Source organism: Barbus barbus (genome assembly GCF_936440315.1).
Source record: "Barbus barbus genome assembly, chromosome: 22".
Classification (NCBI taxonomy): Eukaryota; Metazoa; Chordata; class Actinopteri; order Cypriniformes; family Cyprinidae; genus Barbus; species Barbus barbus.
The window spans coordinates 17,267,491-17,292,878 of NC_136750.1; the positions used below are offsets into that span (position 1 = coordinate 17,267,491).

General features: G+C 38.6%; 2 protein-coding genes across 4 annotated transcripts in view; one reads left to right on the top strand and one right to left on the bottom strand.

The window, feature by feature from the left end:
- Positions 1-4,659, top strand: part of LOC306888385 (chromodomain-helicase-DNA-binding protein 2-like) — a 40,813-nt gene extending 36,154 nt beyond the window's left edge. For all 3 annotated transcript variants that reach the window (XM_079446627.1, XM_079446629.1, XM_079446628.1), the window contains 8 exons: positions 110-229; positions 358-495; positions 833-949; positions 1,052-1,230; positions 1,321-1,420; positions 1,499-1,694; positions 2,400-2,643; positions 2,759-4,659. In XM_079446627.1, the coding sequence (XP_079302753.1) occupies positions 110-229; positions 358-495; positions 833-949; positions 1,052-1,230; positions 1,321-1,420; positions 1,499-1,694; positions 2,400-2,643; positions 2,759-3,059 (1,395 nt within the window). In that variant the 3' untranslated portion in view covers positions 3,060-4,659. The remainder of the gene's footprint in view (positions 1-109; positions 230-357; positions 496-832; positions 950-1,051; positions 1,231-1,320; positions 1,421-1,498; positions 1,695-2,399; positions 2,644-2,758) is intronic.
- A 7,878-nt stretch (positions 4,660-12,537) lies between these two features.
- On the bottom strand, positions 12,538-23,965 carry LOC306888006 (repulsive guidance molecule A-like). The gene is made up of 4 exons (XM_079446094.1): positions 23,512-23,965; positions 21,188-21,303; positions 17,570-18,081; positions 12,538-15,814 (listed from the first exon to the last, which is right to left on the bottom strand). The coding sequence occupies exons 1-4, from the start codon at positions 23,523-23,525 to the stop codon at positions 15,113-15,115; spliced, it is 1,344 nt and encodes a 447-aa protein (XP_079302220.1). The 5' UTR covers positions 23,526-23,965; the 3' UTR covers positions 12,538-15,112.
- Between the last annotated feature and the right edge of the window lie 1,423 nt (positions 23,966-25,388).

The window sequence follows — 25,388 nt, forward strand, 5'->3', positions numbered from 1 at the left end:
TTAAGCAAAAAATGTGTTAGCAAAGGCATTTTAAAATATAGGTGGTCTTATGTACTAAAGATCAGTTTCAGCCAATATATTTAATGACATTTTCATTCCCACCTCCCAGACCAAACCCAGAAAGAGGAAACCTTGGGTGAAGAAGAATAAGGCCCCTAACAATGATCTGGTCAATGAAATCACCTCTCCTCGTCTCTCCGACAACCTGTCAGAAGAGGGAGAGGTGAAGGTAAGTTACTTTTATTGCATCGTATCACCTATATAAAGAAACAGATTTGTTAATGCAGAGATATAAAGACACCGAATCCACAGCACTAACCAGTTAGGCTGCATATTTACAATTCTCTCGTTTTCCAGGACGATGGAGCTGAAAAATCACCCACAAAGAAGAAACAGAAAAAGGATAACAAAGAGAACAAAGAAAAAACAGGAACTCCTAAAAAAGAGAAGGAGGGGGACAAAGACAAAAAGCGTTCAAAGTCCAAAAAAGAGAAGGTATTTTAATATGGCATCAGAGTCTGCAGTATTATGTTTCAGCATGAGACCATTTCCTTTAGAAACTTGGACTTAAGTATTATGTTTCACTGTCATCCTGTCCACAATATGGTTGTTAGTTTCTTAGATCAACAGGTTGACTCAAACTCATGATTTAGAGCTAAATTATACTGCCATTATAATTAAATTATCTGTTATAAATATAAAAGTATTAGTTTGTTTGTTTTTGAGAATTAGATTACTTTTTATTTTTAAATCCATGTTGGATCAGATTAAGTCTGTACATAATAAAGTTATATCATGTGTCAATGTGCTTCTCAACTATTCACATTTTCAGGCCAAACCAGGAGGAAAAGGAAAGAAAGCTCAAGGCCCTGTGCACATCACTGCAGGAAGTGAGCCTGTACCAATTGGAGAGGAAGATGATGAGCTGGACCAGGAAACATTCAGCATTGTGAGTGTTAAAATTCTCATTTCTTCATTTCAATCTTTCTTTACTAGACGTAATGTATAATTGTACACAGAAGTATGTTGATAATGTGTAATGTGTATGCAGTGTAAGGAGCGGATGAGGCCGGTGAAGAAGGCTCTGAAGCAGTTAGATAAGCCAGACGAGGGGCTGTCGGTGCAGGAGCAGCTGCAGCACACTCGTACCTGCCTGCTAAAGATCGGAGATCGCATCACAGAGTGCCTTAAATCGTACAGTGACCCTGAGCATGTCAAGATCTGGCGCAGGTATCTCAACTATACATTACACATCCGATTTCAAGAGTTCCCATTAAATTTGGATGGTATATTCAACCCCGCTTTTGTTTAATTTTTCAGAAACCTCTGGATTTTTGTGTCTAAATTTACTGAGTTTGGTGCCCGGAAACTGCACAAGCTGTATAAGATGGCTCAAAAGAAGCGCTCCCAGGAAGAAGAGGTAAGCTCATCTTAAATCCACTGTTCTCAATGACATTGTTCTCCTCATGTACCACTTACTCACTTGCTCCTCTTACAGAAAGAGCAAAAGAAGAAAGATGATCCTGCCAAGAAAAAACCCTTCAGACCGGAACCGTCTGGATCTAGTCGGGACTCTACTGGTACCCAGCCTGCATCCAAACCCCATCCTTCAGTCAACCATCCGCCTGGACCTCCCCCTCACGGCCACCACAGAGAGTACAACCAGCCCAATAAAAGGCACTTTCCTAATGACGGTGAGAGATGGAACAATCCATCAAGTGTCACTGTTTTGGGGTCCAAAATCAGATCGAGAGAGAGAAAAAAGACCAGCTTATTGCACTCACATTGTGTAGTAGGGCCATATGATTTCCACGATGCGGAAAACGCAGACTGAATCATGAAATCCAGTAATAAAAATAGAATTTACTAGATAACGCAGACTGTTGCGGAATTTGCCAAATTTTGGATGGATAAATTAAAAGTAGGTCAGCACAGTTAAATCAAAATGCGATAAGGACTTGTGTCTGTGAATAAGCTGCAAAAAGACTATTTAAATATGAATCCTGCATGTTCTGCGTGTCTCTTATGTGAATGAATGACGCAGACGCGTGGTTTCGTTTACTACACAAAGCGCACGTGATGCTCGCAATGTTTTCAGCCTCTGTTGTCTCAGTATATGAGAACATGAACACATGCTCAGAGGCACTATAGTGAGAAAAACTATAGTCATATACATTCAGAAACTTAAAGGTCTTCACAGCAACCCGTCAAAATAAATGTTCGGTTAACTTGAAGAAACTGTGACATGTATTACTTATCACATCATGACGTAATCTTATCACAGTTTGATTAGCTGCTATACTATATATTTTTGTACAACCATAAATGTCATTTATGATTTCAGTTGTCATTTTTAATGATCAACCATCTCATTTGGTACCTTGTGCATCTTTAAACAGATAGGGGAGACTGGCAAAGGGACCGTAAGTACAGCTACCCAGGTAACAGCAATCAGCCCTGGCAAGGGGATCGGCATCACCCGTATGACACTCACAGGTACAAGGACCATCATTACGGTGACCGTCGTCCTCGTGGTGACTACCGCAGCTCAGGAGGTTACCGTAACAGCAGCTCCCCTCGCAAACGACCCTATGAGTATGGTAACGATAGAGATCATCGTGGCCATCGAGACTATTATGACAGGTGAGCAGAAGTTCCTTTTCATTAAATCTGTCCACGTTTACAACCCGTCCTCATACCAAAATCCGCATTGTTGTGTGTTGAGCTGTTGGACTAAAATGTAACTTTCTGTTTTCAGACATCCAGACCCTAAGAGAAGGCGTTCAGATGAATACCGCTCCCCGAACTATCACCCAGGTGGAGGAGGGCATCCACAGGACTTCAGAAGAATGCCGGACCACAGGGGACCCCCTGGAAACCATGGCCCCATGGGGCCCGATCACTACCGCCCCTTCCACTCCGACAAACCCCCACCCCTGATTGACCCCCGTTCCCCTCAGTCTCAGAAATCCCCCCTTGAGCCCATCTCACCTGCTATGGAAAGAACTGCAGAGCAGAAACCAGTGACGGACTTTAATTGGAACAACAGGAAGACGTGAGGTGAATACTTGGTTAGTGCGGTCTGTACTGCCAAAGGACGTGGCAGAAAGGCCACCTAGGCAATAAATGGAGCCTCCACCAAACTCCTCTTTATCGCCACTGTGTCCTCTGCTCTCTTCTAGGATTCACAACCAGGTTAAGTCTACCATTTTGGACTGAGGAGACAGAACAAAGCATGGTTAGTCCTATGGACTATGATTGAACTTGATAGTGTTCAAATATGCCTAAGTTAGAAAGTGCCTCATGTATTTGGTCTTTGTTGAGAGTCATTAGCAGAAAGGGACTATTCCCAAAGCAAACTTTTCTTTGATGTTCACGTCTTTTTGTTTCGTGTTATTTTGGTTTGTGCAAAAAAAGCATTATTTCATGAAAGTAGCTTTTGCGAGAGGAGAAAAAGGAATAGTTTTAATTGCACCTTCAGATGTTGATTCATATTTTTGTTGAGCTATACGAAACTATCGCTTTTGTTTTCTGAAATACCCAGACCCCTGTGATCGTACGTCATTTTTGAGGAAAGAAAATCAAGTAATTACATGTACGTTCTTGTCTTTTGATATTGTTATTATGTAGGATTCACATGTGATGAGCAACAACTGCAACAATTACTGGAATTGTTTTTCTCGAATTATCAAATCCGCTAAATGTGTCTTCACTATTGCCCGCCACTTGTTAATATTGCCCTTTTGGAGGGCAGTAGCCTTATTTAAAAACAAAGAAGGAAAAAAAAGGCTAAACAGTATTCAGGGCCCATGTAGACCTGGTTAGAACACTAGATAATCATAACACGTAAGCTATCTTTGTTTTTATTTTGTTAGATCTGTAACACTTGGCACCATTTAAGTCAACTTTATGGTCAGTGCTTGTACTGTTGCATCTTTTTATTGCACTAAAAGGACAGTACTTGCTGATTTTGAGTATGTAGTAATGGTAGACATTACCCGAATCTGATTTTCATGTTTCGTTCAGTTGTTTTCTCAGTATATGAGTGTGCAGAAACGCTGATACCTTTGACCTTTACGTGGAAATGTGAGTACTGTATGAATGGACAGATGCGTGTTTCAGGAGTGGGCGGGTGCCACAAGCTATTTTTGGTGAACCAGATTTTGTGCCAAAACATTGACAGACTGGCGTGCTGGTAAATACTGTTCATTGATTGTTTATTTGATGTGTTTTTCCATCTGTGCCTTATTCTTGTGTAGATTCAAACACCGGATTGGTATAAGGATGTTAAGCGGTCAGAAATGATTCAGTATTATGCTGTTGTATAATATTTCAAAACATTTGCCAGGATGGAATTTTAACTAGGTGCATGTAAAGCCAGCTCTGGTGAGTGGGGAACAATGTAGTGTGCTCAATTCCAAAAGATAATGGTGGCAGGACTGGGAGAGCAGGTGAGCTGGTGAAATGTGGACACGTCTGCAATGGAATACTGAAGATGTGTTATCTTTCCCACCCAAGCTCCTGCTCACACTCCACGGACATGTTAAGCTTTGAAACAAGCCAATTTAAAGTAATTTATATTTGTGAAAAGCCACTGTTCAGATTAATTGTACTGTACGTATGTTTATAGATCTATATGTATTAAACTTTCCTACATCATGGACAGTCTGTTTTTGTTCTTCAGTGATTAATTAAAGGTGCCATAGAATGAAAAACTGTCTTTACCCTGGCATATTTAAATAATAACAGTTCTGTACATGGAAATGACATACAGTGAGCCTCAAACACCATACTTTCCTCCTTCATATGTAAATCTCGTGATTAAAAAAGACCACTGAAAAACAGGCGAATCAGAACATAACACCGACTGTGACGCAACAGTCGGGATCGACTCGCCGACGGCGCAAGGTGTCACGCGTAGGAGAAACGAGGTGGAGACGCCACTCGCAGACGAGAGGAGCGTGTTCGACGGAGATTTCGGCGACGAATTTGAAGCTACGGTGGTTGACATAAACTGGTTTGTGACTGAATTGAAATGAGTTGTGGGGTAATAGAGGAAGAGGAAATGGAGTCAGATGACTGGAGTATAATAAGTGGAAGGAAAGGGCAAGGAAAAAGAAAGAGTGGGCGAAACGAAGGGAGGATGGCAGATAGCCAAACTAGTAAAAGGGGTTTGGAAGGAAACAGCTCAGATGAGGACATTAGGGTAGTCCGGAAAAAGATGGTAACAGAGGAATATAAAATAATTCTAAAATTTAGAAAGGAAGATGAAAATGTGACCTTAAGCCCTATAGCATTGTCTAAAGAGCTGAGGAAAAAGATAGGAGAAGTAGATACGGCCAAAATTTTGAGAGATGGGAGCTTATTAGTAATTTGTAAGACAGAAGATCAAAAAAATAAAGCTCTAAAAATGGATAGTGTTGGTAAGAAAAAAGTGAATGAAAGGAAGATTTTGGGTGAGAGGCGAATGAAACAGGGAGTCATAACAGGTATTCCCATTGAGGAAGATTTAGAAAAACTCAAACAAACTATTTCTGGAGGTGAAGTGAGTAGAATAAAAAGGTTGAAAAGAACAATGAATGGGGAAAGGATTGATAGTCTATCAATTCTTCTGGATTTTCACGACCCAGTATTACCAGAGAGAGTTAAAATTGGTTATTTAAGTTTTGCTGTGAGACCGTTTATTCCTTCCCCACTCCGCTGTTATAAATGTCAGAGATACGGACATATTGCAGCGGTATGCAAAGGAAAACAAAGATGCCCAAAGTGTGGAGGTGAGCATAGAATTGAGAATTGTGAAGAGAATGCACAAGACAAGTGCTGTAATTGTGGAGGGCAACATAGGGTGACATACAGTGGATGTAATGTCAGGAAGAGAGCGGTGGAAATTGAACAAGTGAAAGTTGTAAACAACATAAGCTATGCAGAGGCAGTGAAGAAGGTTCAAGAACAAAAGGGAAACAATGATACTGGCAAGGATAAAGGTATAGGGAGGGCAGAGGCTGGTTCAGTAGAGGGGAGAAGTACAGAACTGACAATGGATAGGCTGATTTTGTTCATTGCTTATGTAATCAATTGCTCTGACCAAGCCAGACACAAAACAGAGAAAATCAAAATAATTGTAAAGGGGGCGGAAAGGTTTTTGGGCATGAGTGATATATCGTGGGAAAACATCAATAAAAGGCTGGAAGATGATGGGAAATCAGGGGGGGCAGTTGAAAAGACAAACTGAATATTTTACAGTGGAATGCTAGAAGCTTGTTAGCAAACGGTCAAGAATTCAAAGGTTTTATAAAAAGGCTTGAAAAGAAACCAGAAGTCATATGCATTCAGGAAACATGGCTTAAGCCAGTTTTAGACTTTAATATTAAAGGATATGATGGTGTACGTAGGGATAGGGAGAAAGATAGTGGTGGAGGGTGTATAATATTTGTAAAACAAGGAATACAATATAACATTTTAGGGAGAGGAAATAAGTTAGAATTTATAGTCATAGAGGTTTTAGGGAATAGAGGAAATGTTAAGATTATAAATTTTTATAATCCTTGTAAGAGACTATCACTTGAGGTTTTAGATGAACTAATAGTACATCTTGAAGGGAAAATTATATGTTGCGGAGATTTTAATGCTCATAGCACGTTATGGGACAAACGAGATGATGGGAATGGAGCAGTGATAGAAGAATTAATGGAAATGAAGGACTTGGTATGTTTAAATGATGGAAGGGGAACAAGGATTAATGTAAGAACAGGGACAGAAACGGCGATTGATATTACACTTGTTTCTAGTTCATTGGCCGGTATATGCTTATGGGAGGTGCTCAGTGGAACAACTATAGGGAGTGATCATTATCCTATAGTAGTTGAAGTGAACCTGAGTATAGAAATAAGTGGGACAGGTGGAGTAGATAAATGGTCTTTTGAAAATGCAGATTGGGAAGAATTTAGGAGAATTAGTGAACAAGAAATGGAAAGAATTGATTTTAAAGAAGGGATTGATAAGGTTAATAATGAGGTTTGTAATGCTATACTGTTAGCAGCAAATCAGACTATTCCAAAAAAGGGAAGAAGGAAAAAAAAAAAGATTGTGCCATGGTGGACAAAAGAGTGTAATGAAGTGATTAAATCTCGAAATAAAGCTTTTAAAATGTTAAAAAAGAATCATAGTTTTGAGAATTTTATTGAATATAAAAGGAAGCAAGCAATTGTAAGAAGAGTTATTAAAAATACAAAAAAAGACTTCTGGAGGAAATTTTGTAACACAGTGGGAAGGGAAACAGAAATTGGTCAGGTATGGGGAATGATAAAAAGAATGAATGGTATAAAAAGAGAATTTGGGTTCCCTATATTAAAGGATGGTGAGACGACAGCTGTAAAAGATGAAGAAAAAGCAGAAATGCTGGCAAAAAGATTTGTTAAAATACATAAATCAGACAATTTTAGTGAAAAGGGAAAAAGAGGAAGGGAAAGGACAGCAGAACAGTATAAAAGTTTATTAGAAAGTGAGGTATATGATAATGACCAGTTAAATATGGCATTTACAAAATCAGAGTTAAATCGAGCTCTTAGGAAAACCAAGAACTCAGCGCCAGGAATGGATCAGATTGGCTATGTCATGGTAAGCCATCTTAGTGAAGTATCCAAGGATGTGCTATTAAAAATGTACAATAAAATTTGGGAGGAAGGAAAATTACCACAAAAGTGGAAAGAGGCATTGATAGTGCCTATACGTAAGCCTGGGAAAGAATGTACAGATCCAGGAAATTATAGACCTATTGCGTTGACTTCTAATATTGGCAAATTAATGGAAAAAATGGTGAATGAAAGATTAATATATCATGTGGAAAATAATAAACTTTTAGCCAAATATCAGAGTGGTTTTAGGAGAGGGAGAAATACAATGGATCCGGTGGTGTGTTTAGAGCATGAAATCAGAAAAGCACAAATAAATAGAGAGAGTGTAGTGGCTGTCTTCTTTGACATCGAGAAGGCATATGACATGATGTGGAGAGAAGGGATGTTAATAAAATTATGTAAACTAGGAATAAAAGGACAAATATATAGATGGATCAAGAATTTTTTGACAGGGAGAACAATTAAAGTGAGAATAGGAGACAGTTATTCAAGTAAATATGAAATTGAAAATGGAACCCCACAAGGAAGTATAGTGAGTCCTTTGTTATTTTCATTAATGATAAATGATGTATTTGAAGATCTGGATAGTGGGCTAGGCTACTCGCTCTTTGCTGATGATGGAGCAATCTGGAAAAGGGGAAGGAATATTAACTTTATTGTTAAAAAATTACAGGAGGCTATTGAGATAGTTGAAGAATGGTCAATTAAATGGGGTTTTAAATTCTCAGTGGACAAAACAAAGATAATGTTTTTTACAAGGAAAAAAATTGGAGGTGAGATAAAACTAAAATTATATAATCAAGAATTGGAAAGAGTAAAACACTTTAAATTTTTGGGGATGTGGTTTGATGAAAGAGTTACATGGACAGAACATATAAAGAATATTGTGAACAAATGTAAAAAAATAATAAATACTATGAGGTGTTTAGTGGGCAGTGAATGGGGGGCAGATAGGATGGCATTAAAGGCCATTTACAATGGATTGATTAGGTCCATCTTAGATTATGGGTGTGTCGTGTATGGATCAGCAGCAAAAACGTCTCTAAGAAAGTTAGATGCTATACAACATCAGGTATTGAGATTATGTACAGGAGCAATAAATACTACATCAATTGCAGCACTACAGGTTGAAATGGGAGAAATGTCATTGGAGATGAGAAGGATACAATTATCACTGAATTACTGGACTAATTTAAAAGGACATAGTCAAGAGCATCCAACACAAGAAACTTTAAAGCCCTGTTGGGAAAAAGAAAGTAGAAAAACCAAAAGTTTTGGATGGACAGCGGAGGAAAAAGCAACAGAACTAAAAATCAACCAGATGAATGTAAGTCCAACGGTGCCGCTTCCAATAATTAAACCTTGGTTATTTCCAGAAGCTGCAATAGATTTTACATTGTTAGAACAGAAAAATAAAGGTGAGGAATGTAATTTATATCATGTGCAGACATATATCAAGGAATACTATAGTTATGTTCAGATCTATACAGATGCGTCAAAGAGTCTAGATAATAAGGTTGGAGTAGCGTTTACTGTGCCAGAATTTCATATATCAGTAAGAAAAAGGATTAGTGATGAATTATCCGTTTATACAGGGGAAATGATTGCATTAGTATTAGCATTACAGTGGATAGAAGAGATCAGACCTATGAAATCGGTTATCTGCTCAGACTCAAGTTCATCTCTGGCTAGTTTACAATACAGCCACTCAGAGAGTAGACCAGACATTTTAATGGAAATTATGCAAACATTATATAGAATTCAAATGATGGGGATTATAGTGGTGTTTTTGTGGGTGCCTGCACATATTGGTGTGGAAGGAAATGAAATTGCAGATAAAGAAGCGAAGGAGGCTGTTAAAAATAACGACATTAACTTAATTATCAATTTAAGTAAGAATGAAATCAAAAGTTTAATCAAAAAAAGACTGAAGGGAAGATGGCAAAAACAATGGGATAAGGAGAAAAAAAGGAAGATGGTTCTATAAGATACAAGGGAAAGTGGGTGAAATAAGAAATGCAGGAAAAAATAGAAAAGATGAAATAATAATATCAAGATTGAGATTTGGGCATACAAGATTAAATAGCACACTTCATAAAATGGGTAAACATGAAACGGGGAGGTGTGAGTTTTGTGGACAGGAAGAGACCGTAGAACATGTCATACAGTATTGCCAGAAATATGACAATGAGAGGAGAATTTTAATACAAGAATTAGGTAATAGGAAAATACAATTTATAATAAGATATATTTTACAAAATAATTCGAATAATGAATGTTTTAGTCTAGTTTTGAAGTTCCTTAAAAAAACTAAATTGTGGGATAGAATATAAATATACATTTAAATAAAAAGGGGGAGGGAGAAACTCATTTGGATTCACACTCCATACCAGTAGGTGGCGGAAATACACCATTAAGTTGTTTGTCAACCGCCAATAAAATCACATGAAGAAGAAGAAGAACAGTCGGGATCACTACGCCCCCAACATTTGCATAAACCCGCCCTTGTTCTAAGCTGGCAGAACCATCAGAAGCTCTGCAGGTATTGTAAATAAACAAGCGCGGACAACAGCGAAAATAACACAATAAATGTTATGTTCCAGGCCGTGCAGGGGGTGTGAAGTGCAGGGATGGGTTGGTGTCTGCATTCAGAAAGGCACAGAAAGCAAATAACGCGAGCCACTAAAGGGACATGGTTAGCTCCTTGCTAGCCGTAGCCTGTTACAGTACATAAGATTTCACTCTCAGTAAGGAGAGATGAGGATGATGGCGAATGACTTACAGATCCTGAGCACCACTGACAAGCATCTGATCTTGTGAAATGTGTGGTAAGTACTGTTGCTCCATAATGTAAACATAGTTTGTATGATCGCGTCTCTTGAAAGTGAAACTATAACGCGATCGATGGATCGTTCAAAAGCAGTTTCAATGCCTCGCATATTAATAACGGCTCCCTGATGCCCGCGTTTTATAATACAGTATAATTACCCGACGATATAACTGCGAGAGAAAGTATTTAGATATATATTTTCCTCCCTGTGCTTCCTTCTTGCTGATGAGTCGTACTGTGAAACAGCCAATCAGAGCAGAGCTCAACATTGCGCAGCACTGTGAAACAGCCAATCAGAGCAGAGCTCATTATTATTCATGACCCTGCCAAATAAGCCAATAACAGACCGTTTCATTCTAGGCAGAAATCCTAGGGTTGTAAATGGACATGTAAAATCGTTTCTGGAGATTTTTTGCCCTTACTTAAGCCACATACCTTCTGTGTAGATATCAGAGAACAATTTAAAATACTGTATCAATGCATTCTATGGCACCTTTAAAACTAATCGCCGTTTTTATAACTAGTTTAATGCGACCTATATCAAGTGCAGTCTTCATGCAGTTTCAACAAGTTGACCAACTTTAATTTATTTTCATTCATTTAATGTGATATTTAGGGAAAATCCCCTAAATAATTAAATTTAAGAAAGAAAAAAAAAGTTAACGTTTAATTGGTCCGGCTGTTCGCGCGCCTGATTTCATCGCGTGCACCTTACTAGCAATTCTTGGTTCACAGAACGTTCTTTTTAAGGTTAGTTTTTGGTTAGCCAGGAAAGTTTTCTTTACGGAAATAGAACGTTAGTTTCTGGTTTATAGAACGTTATTCTAACGTTAGAATAACCTTAGGGGAACGTTATTTTATGGATACAAAAAAAAATTAAAAATAACCATGAGGGAACTTTCTGATGATCAAAGATGTCCATGCATATTTATATGGAAAAACAGTGTGCATTATCTCACCAAATCATTTATAAACCTTTGCCAACACAGAGTCCTGGTGCTTTGGATATGCATACATCAACCTAATTCTAAATATGCCATGTATTTTACATCGCGATTTCAAAAATAAAAGTTTCGGAGTTTGCATGTGGCCAAATATTAAAATGTAATTGATTTAAACATCGTTTAGGCCGTTGGCGCCCTCTGCAGGTATTTGATATATAATACATTATGTACTTGATATGTTCACATGCATATTACATAATGTATTTTAACAGTGTTGTTCAATAAAACCATGCAGTTATTTGGTTTTGATATTTTATTTGAGTCAATTATTATTGTGTCATCGTTAGTTTATATATAAATAGTCATACTAAAGCCTGGTTTTCAGTTAAAGTTAGGTCTATTTGTGTTACTAAAAAAATATCAGATTAGCCTATTCAATTGTCAAAATAATCAGTAGATTACTTGATTACCAAAATAATCATTATTTACAGAATTAGTTATAATTTCAAAATACATCTGCATTGTTTGACTTTTAGTAATTAAAAGATAAATATTTTATTGAAACTTTCTTAAAAACAGTATTAAAATATAGCCTGTATCTGTATTTTGTCTCAAGTTTTTTGTCACATAGTGTTGATAAACGGTGATATGATATAGCTTCCATTCTTCGGGTCAAAAAATTGCCACAGTCATTGCATGCTTTGCATGTGCAGGCTCAGGATTTTTTAACCCCTGGGAATATTGTTATTGTGCTGGTAAACTTCGTCAGATATAACCTACATGAAACGCGTGATTTAGAATCAGAATTGGTTTAGAAACGTTCTAAAAACCTTTCAAATCTTTTTGTTTATAATAAGTGGGGAAAGCACCTTTGACTACAGAGAATATTTGCGGCTTATAGAGCAAAAGTTTAAACAGGGCTCCAACACGGTAATATACATTGTCCTCTTTAGATAAAATCATTGCTGTGGTCTAAAATGGTTCAGGAGATTGAGTTTACTTATTGTACCATTAGGTGGCAGTCTTAGCTCGACGTACTTGCGTTGAGTCTGTGGTGAAGTCACTTCCATTGTCAAACATGAATTCCAACAAGAAGGAACACAGCTGAATACAAAAACCCAAACATCAAAAAGATATCAACATGACACTTTATTTTTCTTTCAATAAATAATTTACAGTATTTACAGATGGTGTGTGGCACCGCTTTAGTCCTACATACAAAAACAGACTAAGCTGTCTGGTATCTCCCATTCAATGTTAATACATTTGAAAATGTTATCATTCACTTTTATTTTTTCAGCATTACAACCTCTTTCACCATCAAGTTAAAACCAAGTAAGAGCAAGGTTAAAGAGAATAAAAACATAAAGTGCTTTTGTAATAAACAACACATGAACACCGCAAGTCACACATCTCCTACTTAGTATTTAGTTAAAGGACATGATGTCTTTGTATTACTCTTATTCCAAATTAGATTGTAAGTCCCTTATCTTATGTTTTTGTGGTGCTTGTGTACACAATATCCCTTTACATTTAAAGGTAAATTTGACCATACCCTCTGATGTACCAAAACATCTGCACAAATCACACAAACTTATATACATGTCACATTACACATATAAATCCAAAAAGCACTGACAACACAAGCACACTTAAACACAAAAGTCATTACAATCATTTTGTATGCTTTCAAAAGTCTCTTTAAAGCCATGAACTGCACCAACCACTAGCTTTCTTAGCATTAGTCAGGCTCGCAAAACTTTACAGTGTAAGAATAAATTACTGTGAAGTCTCTCAGAGGATTCTTTATGTATAATTAACACCTAAACCATATTTTCATTGTTCAAACTTTTTACGAAGAGAAAACAAACACTGATAAGAGAGCTGTGATAGATGTTCTCAGAAGAAATGGGACATGATGAAGATGAAGTTATGTGGGCTTCATCTTCCATAAAGACCTTTCCAACAGTCTCTAGACATGGCCTATAAAACTATTAGGTGCAGTTTCACTCTTCAAAATAGTGGTGCTATGTATCGTCTGACTTTAGCTTGCCAATATTACTACTGCTATTTACAATACTGAGTGCCAGTAATCCTGAGCCTGCTAATGGCTGAAGAGCAAATGCCCCCATTTCAAATGTCACAAGAAATGCGTGGCAGATGTTGTCAATAGCTCCTGCACTGGTCCATCCACCACACTGTAGTTAGCAGCACCTTCCAATATTATACACAATCAGGACATCTGGTTTGAGCCCAAATACTTAAGTGAACCACAAAAGGTCCCAGAGAGAGAAAATTCAGCTGTTTGGGAAATTGTTGGCACCATGGCTTGTTCTTTGGCAAAACGCCTCCGCCATAAATTCACAGATCTACACAGTCGTGAGTTAAACGGGGCCTACAGCACAGCCACGTCGACACCCTTTTGAAATGGAGAGCAAGGCGTTGCTCTTTAAGAAGCAGTAAGGATGATTGATGGACCTGCTTTTGGGTCCCATCTCAAACTGCAAGAATTGCATGGAGGAACTTGGCTCTCTCCTGGATATATACGTTGATGGTTATGCTACTTACTGCAAACTGACATGATTATTTTTTTCCACGAACGTGTTTATCTGAAGCAAGTGGGTTCAGAGACAACTCTGTCTTGGGCTATACCATTGTATGACGTGGATTTTTTACTCAATGGCTTTTACTTTGTGAACAAAATAAAGAAACTTATTCTCTATGTGCCTATCAATTGTTCAGGCTGATTTTGAACACACAATTTGACAATAGATTGAATTCAATAAATATTTTCCAAAATTATAACACCTAAGCAGTATGGGTGTAGTTTAAAGTCTATTTGACACAATGGTTGACACCCTTTTTTATATGAAATGTAGGAAAGAGCTCTTGGCAGGTAGTAAAACTTCTTACTGACCCATGAACCACCACACCAGAGCTACATTAGGACTCTGGGTGCAATATACAGATATTATGAAACACTTCACACATACACACACACACATACAAAATAACAGATCTTTCTTTTGCACACACACATAGACAAACTATACAAAAGGCCTGATGTTATAGCCTGTTAATCTCCTCTGTAGACAACATGACTTACTAGTCTGACATTGCCTTGGCTAGGGGGTTTTCTCTAGAAAGCTAACATTTTTCCGAAGCTGGAGCTTCTTCAAAGAGAGAACTCCTGTCGGCCCTCCATCGTTTGGAGACAATAATAAAAGGTCCTGTCATGTCCTCCAGCCTGTCTCCGGGAGACATACTTCACCTCTCACTTGGCATCAAGTGAACTGAAGAACATCTCCAAGCTCTTCTTTCTGCAAAGGATCATCCCCCTCTCACTCCTGTCTGTGGCACATCACCCTGGTGGGAACAAGGGTGTTTAATCTGACTCGGATCTCAGGACCTTTCAGCGCTGCGTTCTCTGTCATGAAGCAGTTATGAGATCAGCAGGATGATCACAGAGATGGGTGGATCTCCAGGAACGCTTCTGCTCTGGCCTGATCAATGAACATACGTGATGATGATGAGAGATGAGTCCATGGTGTGACACAAGACACACAAGTGTGAAAGCCCTCAGCAGAAGCCCAGGCTCTAGCTGGGAAGCCCAGCCTCTGGTAGATGGAACACAACACAGTGAGAGCAGCATTTCACATGCATACAGCATCTTACAACCATCTAACAAGGATGTCCAATGGGGACTACAGACGAATAGAAAACGAGTCAGTCCACAACTGTATGACAACAAGGCTGATGAGGGTTAGGACACTAAAACCCCATTTTTCTGAGGCAGAGTTGAATATTGTATCCTTTTCAAAGAGGTGATACTTGTCTTTGTTGGAGTGGAGCATTTTAACATCCTCAAAGGCGTAGTAGGCCGCCAGGGTGAAGTTGATGTCCCCAGAAGATAGCAGGTCAAAAACACAGGACTGGAAATACAAATCCTCAACTGGTAGACGTTCTTTGCATTTGGCCCTGGCTGATTGGTATGTGAAGCCATGAGTAGAAGCGCCTGGCCGTCCCCTGCCTAAGCCTTGGCTCTCCGCCGTCCGCACTCTGAAGGTCCTGAAGTCTATTCGTTGGTTTGCAGGGCAACCATGCAAGCAGAGGTAAAGATCCTGGTTGTCCTGGTCCTCCACCGAATTCACAACCTCCTCTGGCATCCGCACTGCAAAGGTGAGGTAGCGGCCAACCTGCCGAACTACAATAGTGGTGCCGATATAGCGTGCCTGGATCTCCACGTGTTGTCCAGGCACCTTCTCTACTATGCGTAGGGTGTTGGCGCCATGGCGGTCACCTCCGTTCTTTGAACCATCAGCAAATGCAGCAGGAAGCTCGTCAGTCTCCGCATGGTACATCTTCTGGTCTACACATTCTTGAAAGTTCTTGAAGATGATTGTTAGCTGTGGTAAAAGCGAGAGTGAGAACAAGTGAGAACAGTATTAAGATGAATTATGGTTTTGGACATAAATACTTTAAAACAAAACAATTCTAGGGGGAAACAAGATGGCTAGAATACATTTAAAGTGCACAAAGTTTTGATGTTGAAAATGCTATATTTGTTCAAAACCAGCCAAGAAACAGCAACCACAGACATAAAGTGTTTTATGCACCACTGCATATGGCAAAAGATGGTGTCTAAGTACTACATTCTGCATAACCGAGCCTTGTCTTTATAAAACCAGAGGACTGTGTAGTGCAGGCCCTCCAAGCCCAGAAGCTTTCGTAATGTCACATTTCGGCAGCAGCTCAAGATACAGGGGGCCAATGTAAACGCACTCCGGAGAAACACAGGTCCAGTCTATGTTACAGCAGGCCTCAGTATGCAGACACAAAGACAATCCATTCATGCTGCTCAGAGCCTGCCTGTGAACCCCGGATTCAGCTCCAGGGAGTGGACTCGAGCCAGCTAGAGAGCACAGCCTGCACAGGGGCTAATTAGAGAAGGCTGCTCCTACCACTGACTCCTCCAGCAAGCTGCCATTAGGAGGCCAGTGGACTGCTGACACATATGTGACCTCGGGATGTCCAGGCTGCTCTGACCTTGCAAATGATACATATGAGTGTGTATATGTCTGGAGACTCAGTTAAGCCAAACCACCCTATAATCACTAATGGTGCAGTGATCTACCTCCTGTTAGCACCACCCTAGTTTTTCGCAGGACAGCGAGAGCTTGTTTAAAGCAAAGGGTCTATCAATAAACAAGGGACGTCTTGTTTGCACAGGTACCATCTGCCTGCAGACCTGTTTGCGCTTTTGTCCGAGCTGAATGACCTCTGACCCACTGTCGTTTATTCAAAAAACAGTCAGCTTAACAAAAAATTCACAATCCCTTTCCCTCCTACAAGAAATAACTGTGGGTCCATCTACTTAGTGGGGAATTATTAGAGGGTTTTGATGGCGGAAAATTGCTCTGTTTCCTAATGTGACTGAGTACAAAGTTCTTGTGTTTTTCTACCACAAGGAAAAACTCTGAAAAACATTCAACCCTGGTCACACAATTACAGCAGCCGGAAGGACATCAGGCATAGTGAAATTAGCATTCGGCAATTGGACACATAAACTTGAAGTCCTGTGTGAAGTCCACCTTAGGCTCCACAGCTGGCCAATTCTAAGGCAGCTCCCCAGTTTGTCCAATGGGCCGTAAAGCAAAACAATGATAATTTATGAGGTATGAGGGCCAACTAATGCAGAGAAAATATCAGCAGTTTCCTGTATGAACTGGGCACTTAGTTAAAACAACAAGACTCCTAAATCACACAAACAATGGCAAGGACTGCCACAGATATAGAAGAATTAGTTCTGACTATCGGAAAAAAATGAAGGCACGTGAGCCTACTAACATTCTAATTTATGACCTCTCTTTTGTTGCTGGCATTTCTTTAAAAAAAAACTTACCAGACTTTCGCCAATTGTGTTATCTCGTCTTCATCTGTCTTGGAACAGATCCAAATGCTAACTACAGTCTGCACTTACAAAGTCTGCTTTCTCTTCCCACTGGTAAAACCACACTTTCACCATTAACTAGTTCCATGCTGAAACCGTTCCTTAAAGTTGGGCTATGGTTGAAAATCAGCTGGTGAACTGAGACCAAGACTGATGCTGAAATGACTTTTAGCCTACTTGTTTTTTTATGTGAGGTACAAAATATCCTTACCTTGCTAGTAGCCGTAGCAGAAGATCCAGGCACAACAGGAGTGTTCGTAACCTGCACAGACAGGTACTTATTGTGAATCAGTGGCCAGGCTCCCTCAACTTTACAGGTCTGAAAGTCATCGTTGAATGTGCGGAGATGTGGGTCCCCAAAAAAGCCGCAGTGAGTGTAATTGGGACGCGCAGCATTACGTGGTAGACTCCGCTCGTAATGGCACACCTCTGGCCTGTCGGAGGGAAGGTTGACATCCGGTGGTGGTTGGACCGGGGGTGGGGGTGTGCGGGCATGAGGCTGTGTAGTGGGCCCTTCTTTGGAGCAGTTGTGTTGGCTCATAAGATCCTCTATACCATGTTGGGCTGAATGGTAGGCTAGGTCACCCCGGCATGTACGGGCAGTGCGACGGACACAGTTGTTATACGCTCGCAGCGCAGTGCAGAACTCCTCTTCTGGGCCAGAGCTGGAGGTGGAGGCCCAGAACTCGGAGTTACACTTGAGGATCTTACACTGCAGAGTTGCTGTAAAGTCAAAAGAGATATATCATAAACACACTATCATGGTCAAACCAAGTTTACAGAAACCTTAAATGAAATAAGCATCAACCAGAGTGACTGACAAAACTGATTAAGCTTTTAAATTGAAAAGTAACAGTTAAAATAAAAACAAAGGCTTTTGAGAAAGTGTCGTAAAATAACAACATCCTTTACATTTTTATTCAAGAATAGCCCATTTTCATTTCTTACAGTTAATTTTACACCCTCTTTGCACTTTTTTATACACATTTTATTTAGGAATACTTTTTATTCTGATTATGTCAGTTAGTATTTCATTTGAAGTTAGTAACTTCAAATGACGTTCAGTTTATTGTGTTATGTTCATGAATGCCAGTTGCTCAAGGCTCTCATAACAACACATGAATTCTCTCTACATCTGGACAAAGTGAGGCTTTAATTCCATCAGTTATAAAAAAAAACAACAACATTCCAACCAAGTTCCAAGTTTCTGTGTTTTGCCAACTTCCATCAAGTCTACGTGCTCTAAATGTAGTATAAAGCAAGGCTATTGTCATCTTGTTGCCTTTTTAAAAATAAATTAAACAAAAAAAACATTAATGTAGGCCAATCAATGTTTGTTGATTTTATGTGAAATTCAATGTTAATAGAATATTCTGATTATGTCTGTCACAAGGGAGAAAAGCTCAACACTTAAGAGCTATTGTAATTCAAAACGTAAAGCAATAAGCATCTAAATAGGCATCATTACAAAGTAATAAACTCTCAACAGGCTTATCTAACTTCATTACCTTACCATGAATGACATCACTTTATATGAGTAAATGGGCTGTATGCATTCTCGAAAAATGACTGATTACAAGATCCCTGTTGGATATCTAGCAATTTTACACTGTTTAAGGTGCAATACAAATTAATAGCAATTAAAGACAAATGGGAAGGAAGCCTTCAAACTGACAATCACACCAGCAAAAGTCTATTATTTAGAAGTGCTAATCATCTCATATCAAATTCACACACATTCACACCTTGTGCTGTCTCTTTGCATTGCTAAGCAGATCGTGGGGGTGCTTTTGAGTAAAGCACCGTGGGTGTCAGTGACCGAGGGCAAATGCACATCTGAAAAAAATCACTTAGGGCTTTAACAGAAGGGGGTAGCTGTTTGTGTGTGTGTCTGTGGGAGGGTGTAGTCCTAGGACTCTGAATGAAGACAATGCAATTTGCCATTGAGAAGAAACCAGCAGAGTCATAAATTGGCCCTGTGTTAAGGGATTAGGTAGAGTTTCATCAGCCATGCAGGGCAAGAGAGAAGGGGGGCTAAGGACTGCCTTAAAGAAACAGGATCTCTGGAGAGAAACTGGCTCCAGGACCAATGGGCAGAACACAGAGTAGGTCTTACCATTCCACAGGTCAAACTGGATATGAGATAGCCACCTGTCCTGAGCAAAGGTCGTAATCAAAGGCAAAAGCAATTTCAAGCACATTCCCCTTTCTCGGATTACAAGAGCCGAATTGAAATCTGAAGGCTTTTCAATCATGTGGTTTTTCATCATTTTCATTTGATAAAATGCAAGGACATGCCAAAACTACACACAACTTTGTTTCCAAATGATCATGCAACAATCTTTGTTTTCTTAGTCACACACACACACACACACACACATCTTCCACCTACCAGCTACAAAGGACATTTATCATCCATTTGATAAGAGACAATAGGCTAATTTAAGATGTCAACGACTAGTGCTTGCATGATTGCCTTTTGTTTGGCGTTAAATAACTTGAAAGAAGATGAGACACAGGGTGTGAAATCAAACTGCACACTACTTACAACTGACCAGAGCCTTGACAGAACAAAAAAACACATGTAAATTCCATTAAAGTGAGATACAGGAATTAGGAATTGTACTCTTTTTCACACACATTAGACTTTTCTTTTTGCAATATATACTACATTGTAAATAATAATAATAATAATAAAATGCCAGGACTTTAACAGTAATTTTCCACAATAAAAATTGTCATTTTTAATTTAATACCATATTAGTATAACACTCGGCATAGAAAAATATTAATAATGGTGACAATCAATTTTAGATATAAAAAAAACTAAACACTACAAAACAAGTAACTTCAAGTTACAGCAACAGCAAAATTCATTCAGACCACAGTGTATGCTGGGAACATAAGTGTTAATTTAATACTGTGGACATCAAAATATTATGCTACAGTTAATCTATAACACAAGACTATAGTGTAGTGCAGACAGTAATAATGTCTGTGATCCTACAACACTACACATTAACGTTTTCTACTAATGTTCACTGTAAAGTCAATGCCTACTGTATTTACAGTACTGTAAATTCTGACTATTTTTGTGTGCATTTAACCATGCACATATCTATTTAAAACAGCCTATCTATACAGACAACTTCTGACATTTTTAGATTTTAAGTAATATTTTTCGTTCCATTTAAAAACCTCGTTTTACTAGTGAAGACGGTCTTACTGTGCTTGTGAAATGGTTTTTGGACATTTTGCCCCCACAAGCCCAGCGACGGCATGTTATAAATGTGGAGGGTTCGCTTCCCCTCCCCCAAACACAACAGCACGTCTCCGCCAGAGCTGTGGGAAACACTGCGGTAGTGCAGCAGAACCGAACCGAACCGCACGGTTTCACAATGGCTCTAAAACAACAAATCATCACTCTAGCTATGTAAACATACTTGTTTGGGTTTTTCCGCATATTTTTAATGCGAAGCAAATGTAACACCTTTAACTTACATGTATTGTGTGTAGAGTCAACTTGAAAGCTATAAACAACATTATTCAAGCGTGCATAATGAAGGAATGCACACTGGCATGTTTTAGAAGATAAATAGCCTAACTTTTACCAGACATAACTGGGTCATGACTAAACTAAATACACCCGTGTTTAATGTGCTGCTAAGTAACAAAGCATGCGTTTGTCTGCGTTATTTCAACTTATTTTTTCAGTTTTTGCTGTTTTGTAGCGATTAGGTTAGGCTACATCATTGCTTCGACAAATAAACATCCTTATTTCCAGTCCTAAAACTCGAATTTGATTCGTTATGATAAATGTTTTTCTTACCTGCTGGAAACAGACAGAGAAACGCAACAACGAACTGGCAGACTTGTAGCGCCGATGGTGCTGCTCCTTTCCCCATAACCATCCATCCAGCACGGGACAGCGCTCCTCTCCTCTCCCTATTTACACCAGCAATGTGAGGAAAGGCGAATTAGAGCAATGTAGCGACTTTCCGTTTGATTATAAGTTGCTAAAGAACCGCAACGCAACGAAATCATGCCGCCCGCCCTTCCGTCGTACAAATATCGCTGCTTTTTGTCCGTGTTCACACATTCCCAACCCTCACTAGAAACGTGCCATCGATCTTCCAGTTCGCTAGTGTCAAGAAGGTGCAGCCTACACTGCGAAGTGCACCAATAAGAAGTCACTGTTTCGCCACCAACCCCTCACTAGTTTCAAATTACGCCTGAGCTTTGAAAAGTACTTCACCCGTTTGCAATGTAGGCTGCGAACTCATGAAAGTGAACACATTACTTGTTATTTTTTAATAAATAGCTAAAGTGTAATACTTTCCAGTGTAGTTCTATGCAAGTTCGGAGAGAATCAAAATGAGACTGAAAATGTAAATCAAGAGACTGCTCTGTCTGTCTCATATAAATCATAATCAAAATAAATGTTAGTGATCAAAGTATGGTTGAAAAAAACAGCCCCATTGTGAAGAAATAGTTGACTGGGTCATATTATATCTGGCTAATTGAAAATTTGCAAATACATATGAATTATATAATATATTACAATAACATTTTACAGTGTTGCTGTTACTACTTGTAATCTGAAATAAAACATACTTTCAATACCCTTTTTTATTTTTTTATACATGATGAAAATGTTAAAGTTTGTTTCATTAGACTGAAATGGGTTATAACAAGGTTCAATCCTGGTCCTGAAGGGCCAAAGTACTGCAGAGTTTAGCTCTAACTTGTCCCAATATACATGCCTAGAAGATTCTAGTAATTCTGAAGAATTCTGATTTCTTTGCTTCAGTTTAATTGGGGATGGAGCTAAACTCTGCAGGACAGTAGCCCCCATCCGAAGCAGACTGGATGGACACCCCTGTACAAACTACAAAAGAGAGAATCAATTTCTGATTAAAACTGAATTTGGAATTTATGCTATATTTATACAGTAGACTAATTTTAGGAAGAAATCAGAAAGGACGGATGCCACTGTCCAAACCTTCAAATTAGAAACGGAAGAGAATCCCATACCACCCCCAAATAAATTGGAACGGTATAATGTAATCACCTATAACATAGTATTCTGTCTCTGTCAACATGAATGCATCCACCTAAGCATCAGCATACATAATCAATATTTAAAACATCTAGCCAACATGTGATGTGACACCAGTTGAGAGATCTAACAAGCTTATGTCTATGCGTTTGCTTCATTAAATCCCCCGGACAGATTACCTTACCAAGATGCACTGCTATAAAATGTGAAATATTTATATGATACATAATCATACGAGGACTACTTTTTTATTTGTGTGAACATGATGAATGAAAAATACTAAATAAATAAAAAACTATTCATTAAAGTAATAAGCAATCTGATAATTAAAAGTCTTGTTGAGATTTTGACAGGTCAAGGTAATCGAAAGGTCCTAAAGAAGAGGAGGGAATGTGGATTTGTTACAGGGCAGGTTATATGGTTTTGTTTTTAGTTATCAGCTGTTGCAGTCCAACAGATGGCGCTTGCACAGTGGTGGAGAATGAATGATATCTCCAGAGATGCGTCCTACTGTTTAAGGTTTTGTAAGAAGAACCACTATATTATTTACAGTTCAACTGTGGTGTCTTCATTTTCTTTTGAGATTAGTGAAAATTAATTGGAGGTATACATAAAGCCAAAAGATAACATTATTATACTTTATATTTAATGAGAAGATAGATGGTGTTGTGAACCCAACACAGATGTTCTCTAACATTTGTGAGTTTAATTGATCATTAACAGCATGTCTATGATTTTTAGCGCGACAGAGGCTAAAATATAAAAATTTTGAGACAGAGCAAAATAACACTCATTAATGACAGCAGCTATGCATAATATCTAAAAATCCCGTCCTCCCTTTCTTCTATCCTAATTACAATGCAAAATGTAAATTATTCCTGATATTAAACACAATCCTTGTATTTAGATCAGCACTGAAGACAAAGAACTGGACTACAATGTGATGCAGACTTTTAAGTCAAAAACTAGACGAGACAATGCAATAATGTTCTCTGTACCATTTAAGAGAAGGCATTCGATGTTTAAGTAACTAACCACTGCATACTGTTTTAAAAGAATCAAATTTATTTGTCAAGAAATCAACCAGAACCCACCTTTTTGAATGCATGGAGCTCTCCAACACTTTTGGGTTGAGTTTCTTTGCAGAACCGGGATGAAGTTTGCGGGTTGAATCCGGATTGAAGCGCGTGCAGGCGTGCTTTGCATCAGTAATCCGAGATTCTTATTTAAATCTATACATCGTTGTAAAACTAAAGGTTAAGCACTCCTGTCGTCCCTGCATGATGTCCCTTGTTTATTAGCTATTTATTATTTTAAAAGGCGGTGTCTGATGTTATTTTCATCAGTGTCGTGATCTGGAAATGAAGGTACGATCCGTCAACCAGTTTATCGAGACACAAACGATAAAAAAGAAAACCTCGGAAATGTTTTCGAATCAATAGTGTTCTTCATTTTGCCGTGGTATTCCCAAGATTCCTCTGTGGCTCTCAGGACTTGAGTAGGAAGAGTGTTGATAGCGCTGGCTCGTTTCCTCGCCTCAGTGTTTGTGAAAGTGTGAGGCACAATGATCCGCGCTGCAGTCTCGAACTCCCCACACTGTCACAGTCAATACAGGCTTATGTCTGTTAAACCAAACTTTAAGATTAACGTTCAAATTATAATGTAACACATTTTGTTTAAACATTTTCAGTCTGTAATTCAGTGTTGTGTGTGTGTGTGTCAGTCAAATAAGTCTAATTACCTAATTACCTAAATCTAATCTAGATATAATTACCATAACTATCTGCTACAATGTTAAGCAGTAAACCAATCCATTACTTATCCATAAACTGTAAATGAATGGTGTGCTGTTGTTACAATCCATCCAACTACTGGATGGTCTTTAACACTAATACAAAACATTTAAATTTTTGTGCATTAATTTAATGTGGTCATCAAATTGCATATGCAAAATCACATGTTATAACTGATATTGTGAGTGTGATATTGCTTTTATACAAAAGTATAGCCTATTTATACAACTGCTGTTCACACAGTAGGCTATATTACTTTATACAAAGAAATTATATCCAAATACAATATGTTTCAGACGAAAAAACAAAATGACTAGTAGGTTCTTATTTGATCAACTACAGCAAACAATAATAGTCTGAAAATTGCAGAAGCATCAGGTTTTGAGTTGTAGCCTACCAAGCAACACACAGACTGAATGCTGGAACAGAGTATTCCTCTCACAGCATTCAGTACTCACTTGACTCTTCGCTTATAACTTTCCACACAGAGAAGGAGTGAAAACGATAACACTGACACTTGGGATGTGTCCAAAATCGCATACTCTCGGAGTAGGTATTTCTTCTGAATAAATACTTATTCAGTACTTATTGAGTAGCATATATGTAATCTGGACGTACTGTATTCATCATGTTGTTGTGTGACCTATCAGTGTCAGTTGCGTCACCTCACTGCCATTCACAAATCCTCTTCCATGGCCTCATTGGATAGTAAAATATCACATGCACACTTCAGCACACTTTTCTGCCTATATGAATACTGTGAATTTGGGCATACTACTTTGTTCACATATTGTTATGTATGTATGTATGTATTTGTTTGTTTGCCTACCATATAGGAAGTATGCCATTTCAGATGCAGCTTTGAAAAACTAGTTCTAATCAGAGCTGTGCACATGCCCAGCAGATGTTGGCTCACAGGGACCCAGGTTTGAGTCTATCCTGACTCCCAAACCCTCTAACCCCTACATTTCTTCTACATGTCAAGTTAAACAAGAGAACCTGCTGAATCAGATGAAACTCAACTTTAACATCCATTAACATGATCGCAAATCAGAAGTTCAGGCTATACAGTGTATTTATATAAGAAAATTAAAAGTAGGCGTACATGGTTACAAACATGTCATACAAACAAACTGTAACAGACTTGGTTTATTGTTGGGTGTAATTACATGCAACAT